This window comes from Oncorhynchus tshawytscha, linkage group LG01 (assembly GCF_018296145.1).
Source record: "Oncorhynchus tshawytscha isolate Ot180627B linkage group LG01, Otsh_v2.0, whole genome shotgun sequence".
Lineage (NCBI taxonomy): Eukaryota > Metazoa > Chordata > Actinopteri > Salmoniformes > Salmonidae > Oncorhynchus > Oncorhynchus tshawytscha.
In genome coordinates this window covers 12,764,058-12,770,057 of record NC_056429.1, presented here as the reverse complement: position 1 = coordinate 12,770,057, position 6,000 = coordinate 12,764,058, and the positions used below count along the sequence as shown (strand labels likewise).

The window sequence follows — 6,000 nt, the reverse complement described above, 5'->3', positions numbered from 1 at the left end:
TGCGATGCAAGACCTACCACTGGTGTGCGTGGCCGAAGAGCTCTATTTTCATGTCATCTGACCATAGCACAGGTTCCAATCCAAGTGCCAGTGCCGTTTAGAAAACTCTTGGCATTTACATTTGTTGGATGACATGATAATTGAGCTCTTTGGCCACAGACACCAGTGGTGGCACATGCAGAAAGAACCCCATACCTACTTTTAAATATAGTCGTGGATCTTTGATGTTATGGGGTCAACGGCATCATGAATTTTACCCAGTACCAGGACATTTTTGCCAAAAACCTGGTTGCCTCTGTCGGGAGGCTGAAACTTGGCCGCAAGTGGATCTTCCAGAAAGACAATCACCCCAAGCACACATCAAAATCCACACAAAAATATTAGTTAGCACAGACAAAGGATATCAAGGATCTGGAAAGATTCTGTATGGAGGAATGGTCTAAGATCCCTCCCAATGTGTTCTACAATCTCAAAAGCATTTTATAAAAAGGCTCATTGCCATTAACGTCGAAATGTGAGGTATTGAAAGACATTGAAAACCAGGTTGCCAATAATTATGATCTTTAAAAAAAAGATATTTCTTGTTTAACAAAATCTCTTTCTCTGAGCAATTGCGTTTAGTATTACGTAATATAATTTCCCAAATAATATTAGAAATATTTATTTTATGCAGTGATGTTTCTCATCGTTATCAAGGGTGTCAAGAATTTCACACCCCACTGTATATGATGTTCTGTTTATTTAAAAACAAAATACATTTTTTGAGAGCTTAGTATTTTTATTATTTGTTTTTTGCTCACAAATTTTGGACCCGACTGTATGTCATATGGAAATACTCTATGCAAGTGATTTGATATCCTCTTTGATGTCATTTTACTTTGATGGCACAAAGGCATTTAAATGGCCATGTACGAACAGCATCTAAAGAGCATGATACTCATGTCTTCCAGACTCAAAATCTACAGGAAATATTGTGAAAGTAGACCATGTGTAGTCTGTATATTATTGATACTTTTTCACTAATTATACCAATTAGCCACATCGATGGAACCGGATTATGTTGACAAAGTCAGTTGAAATAAGGAGGAAATAATTAGTTAAATCCATGTTTGTCTAGAGATGTTACTGTAGGATGATATGTTGTAAATCAATGTTCACCTATGTATATGATATTCCCATGAATTCTCTCTGATATAAAGTAAAATCTTTACAGAATCCCAGAGAAAACTTGCATTGAGACTACAGACAGTGGTAGAAGTTGTGTTTAAATTGGCCCACAATAGAGTACGTATTTGCCACTCATTGATCCAATACTCCAATGCTGTGGCATAATCCCACCACTAGGGTTGAACTACTAACAGGACGTTCATACTGCTCGCGACCTTCTGTACCATGTTGCTGAAATTATCCTAGTGTGTTTCTTCTGAACAGCATGCAAAACAGCATGTTGGTGGTAGCCTAACCAGCAGTGTCGAAGTTCGCTAGCGCGAGAGCTTCTCTCCCCCATTGGCTATTTCAAAAGTAGCCTCATCACTTTCTGAGCTTTGGTCGCAAACTGTAGTCGCCAATGAGTAACTCACGAAATGTCTCCCCCTTCCATTGAAAATGGCAGTAGCTTGGTCATTGAATGTAGTTTAAGTGGTTTGAAAAGTAAAACCCCAAATTGTGCAACATTTCCACAAAGGTTATTGGAGAGGGGCTATAAAAGTAGAACACGTAGAACACGTAGAACATATAACCTTTCAGAAATGGGCTCTGTACTATGATCTGAATGCTTTAATTCTGTTCTTTCTTCAATTCATGTTAAATAATTGACTTTTTATGATGAAAAAACTTGTTCAAATGAACAAGAGACCAGTAGGTTAAGGACATAGCTCATTGCCAATCATAAACTGTGGATACACAATGTGACCACATTTTCAGTGTTAAATAAGGTTTTCTACAAAGATACAACATATAAAACTGTTAAATATATAACTTTAGGCTTTTGAAAATACATTTAATGTTTCTTTACCCCAAACAGATATGATGTATTTACTATTTTCCTCCTATTCTTTACTGGTGAGAAATTATTTGTTTCTTTCACTATAACCAGTCATGCTGACTGCAAATTGTCCAAATATAGCAATTGAAAATGTATATCTGATTTAATGTATGTTCAAAATAGAGCAGTGAGTATACAAGTACAGTTTAGTAGTCCAAGAGAAACATCATTGACGAATTACACAACGTCCCTTGACTTTTTCCATTCAGTATTCGTCATTCATTTGTACACATTTACTCTGCACAACACATCACTTTTATCACCATGTGTACATTTGTGGGTATGTCTAGAGTCTGTAATATGGTGAGAGGGAATATGGGATTGCATGTTTCATCAACTTGGAAAAGTCTCTAAACCCTTCATCCCGAAGTCCACTGTGTCTCCAAAATATGGAGCAGTCGGCTATCTTTTTCTTTGGTCTGTAAAATCACTACAGAGGAGTTGCCAAGCATAAACTCCAAAATAAACATTTTGTCCCATGTCTCCAAAGTCTAGGTTGGGTCAGATCCAGAAGTTCATGACGACACACATCAGAATTCTCCAAACTCAACTGAAAAATAAGTTCTGTCTCCCAAGGAATAATAGAGCATTGCAGAGTCCATATGTTCCATGTTAAGCTCCAACTCCTGTATTTGGAGTCCGGGCCTTTGGCAACGTAGGTTCTACGTGGCTTCACGCTGCTGCACAGAACAATAGACGGACAGCTGATGATAAGACGACGTATGCTCCACACAGGCGGTGACGATGGACTATGGGAAGCAGCTCACACACCATCCCCTCTCTCTCGCTCGGGAGCGTCTGTCCCCGCCATCATCAGGAGACCTGGGAATCGATAGGAACACAACAGCCGTCAGGGGAGAAGAGGATGCAGGACGACATGCGACATCTGGCTCTGAGAGCCCTTCTGCTTGTGTAAGCAATGTATTTATGGTGACGGCCACCGTCGATAAAATGGCAAGCCCATCACTTCAGGGGACTCAATGCAGCATGTTATGTGTGATTCAGAAAACATTGGGGTTTGACATCAGGAGTCTGAATGTTTTGAGCTGCAGATTATCTCCCCCCCTCTCTCTCCCCCTCCCTCTCCCCCTCTCCCCCTGCCTCTCCCCCTCTCTCTTTCCCCCTCTCCCCCTCCCCCTCTCTCTCTGTCGCAAACACTTTTAAAGATTAACAATACTTTTTTCCATATCCATGTCTTGTGTTCTATAGATAAAATTGCACAGAATGTTCTTTATTCTCCGACTGTATCACGTTCATTTCAGTTAATGAACTCGCTCTAATGATGCCAAGATGTTGCTCAAGTTGAGATTAGACACGCACAAGATGTAAATGAGGTGACGAATACAGTGGCGTGAGGCAGACCTCACTGTCAGACTGAGCCTTCATTCAATTGAATACCATCACTTTCGATGACCCAACAGTACAGGGATTAAAGAGTGTGACAGACCTTCTCCATACACAGATAGATTTTAAATGTAATCAGAGTTGTTTCGAATTCACTGTGACTTGACACAGCCCTTAATGTACAAAAGATAGTGTGGGGCTCCACACTGCCCTCTAGCCATTTGGTTATGCTAAAAATCATGACAACATCATAGATGAAATGACAAAGTGAAGCAAAATGTCTTCCCTGCGCATTCACAAAGCAATTTAACTGAAGTATGCCTTAGTGCCCTGCATAAGTCACTTCCCCCACACTTACAATACAATGTCATGCAGGCGTCATGTTTCCTACCTCATTGCAATAGAGGGCACAGTCGGGAGGTCATTCTTGCTATATTGATGACTGACACTTCAAGCCTCCCCTTGCATCTCAACCACGTGTTACAAACCCTGATATCAAATTAACTCACGTATATCCTTCAACACTATATTGACTGTGTATTTTGTGTAGTTGTAAGTCATTCTCATTGTCCTGCATATTTAATGTCCTTTAATCTGTGCATGATGTTAGAAACATTATTTCCCCAATTGGACAATAAAATCAGGAGACACACATTATCAAAAATGACCTCACAAGTAAATATTACCTGACAGAGATCCACAAGCAGACTACAAACAATTATAAACTGGGTGGTTCGAGCCCTGAATGCTGATTGGCTGACAGCCATGGTATATCAGACTGTATAGCATGGGTATGACAAAACATTTATTTTACTGCTCTAATTACATTGGTAACACGTTTATAATAGCAGTTTATAATAGCAATAAGACACCACGGCTAAGGGCTGTATCCAGGCACTCCGTGTTGCATCGTGGATAAGAACATCCCTTAGTTCTGAATAGGCCATATACCACACCCCTCAGCCTTTTTGCTTAAATATACCATGGTTGGTTTTCTTTAGCCATAGATTCATTTGCCTGCTTGAATCCAAATTAGACTACAGTGGAAATCATGCGTAGCACAGACTATAGAAAGATGGCACGACGAAGGCAGACAGTATATTCATATTTCGGGATCGCACTCAAAGCTTTCTCTAAAAATTAACAACGGAAGATAATATGGGCAGGAAAAATATTTGTGTCCCTTAAAGGGCAGTGTCGTAGTCAATTCCAGGTGAAGCCTTTGAACAAGTGCACCTTTGGGGCGAGTATGCATTGAATAATTCATAACCGTCTTGTAACTGTCTTGTACATCTGTAATAGGAATTCCAAAGCAGAGGCAAAACAGTACGGTAAAGCCAATGAACCTGGGTTCTAGACCTTTATTTTGGCCCACTGCCAATTGAATCTCCCCTGTATTATTGACTCAAGCTAATTAAACAGGGATCAAATATAACTGTATCTATCATTACAGATATCATTAATGTCATTAATGTCAACATTTCATCGGATGCTGTTCAAATCAAATCACATTTTATTGGTCACATACACATATTTAGCAGATGTTATTGCGGGTGTAGCAAAAGGCTTGTGCTTAGGAGTTAGAAGCAGATCTGCCATGTCTGTCAGCGTCATCTTGCCCAACATCATTACGGAAGAGAAAACAAGTGTGTCATTTGCCATCACAAAGGAGTAATCATGCATATGACATTTAGGGGAAACAGAATTCATCTGTACCTTGCTGTGTCGCTCTAGCCTGCCAGGATCTGCAGTTTGTTGTTTCTCTCCTGTCTGTCCTTGAAAAGTGGTTGACTTTTGCTGTCTGTCTGGCTGGCAAGGCGTTGTGTCTTTGTGTGTGTGTCGTCATAGGGCCTGAAATCACAGGGAGCGTTTCTTGCATTTTTTGGTCATTCAAAAAAGGTGCTATCTAGAAGCTTAAATGGTTGTTCGGCTGTCCCCATAGAAGAACCCTTTGAAGAACTCCTTGGGTTCCATGTAGAACATTCTAAAAGAGTTCTACATGGAACCAAAAAGGGTTCTCCTATGGACAGCCGCAGAACCAATTTGGAACCCCTTTTTTTAAGTGTATGCATAGGGATAAAGCATGGTCTTATACTAAATGAAGAGTGATGCTACATTTTCTTTGGTTAGATAAAACACTTTTTTTGAGCTGTGAAAATGTCTACTTGGGTTCAAAATGTCAATATAATAACGTTTTTTGTGTGAACAAATAAAAACTTAACTGTGTAGCAATTGAAACATTCCCTATTGCAGTGCTACACCTATATTGTGTCTCCAGGAATTCCCAGTTATTTGTTTTGATAGAAAAATGATTCGATTTTTGATTGCCCAATGTATAGATACTCATGGCAATGTAGCATAGCTAGCACAGGACAAAGCATAGTGATGTCTGGAAGCATGAGGCAATGACGGAAAAGCCAGTGGAATACAGGGATACATCCTAAATGCATAAGGATACAGCAATGTTGATACAGACAATACAGATGAAAGGTGAACCATATGCTCAAGACCAAATAGGATTAGTCAACAGAAATTCAAAGAGCGACACAGTTATTAACACATTGGAAGTAATTCTGAGGAATAAAGTTGTTGTTTCCCGCAGTTAGATAGGG

At 39.7% G+C, this 6,000-nt stretch overlaps 1 protein-coding gene across 2 annotated transcripts in view; it reads right to left on the bottom strand.

The window, feature by feature from the left end:
• Positions 1-419: 419 nt before the first annotated feature.
• LOC112218638 (chemokine-like protein TAFA-5) overlaps positions 420-6,000 on the bottom strand; it is a 65,034-nt gene continuing 59,453 nt past the window's right edge. The window contains exons 4-5 of one of the 2 annotated variants that reach the window (XR_002948647.2): positions 5,105-5,239; positions 420-2,866 (exon numbers count right to left, since the gene is read on the bottom strand). Coding sequence is in view for 1 of the 2 variants with exons in the window: in XM_024379697.2 (XP_024235465.1) it covers positions 2,858-2,866 (9 nt within the window). In the remaining variant the exon portion in view is untranslated. The remainder of the gene's footprint in view (positions 2,867-5,104; positions 5,240-6,000) is intronic. The other variant, XM_024379697.2, reaches the window with a different exon arrangement.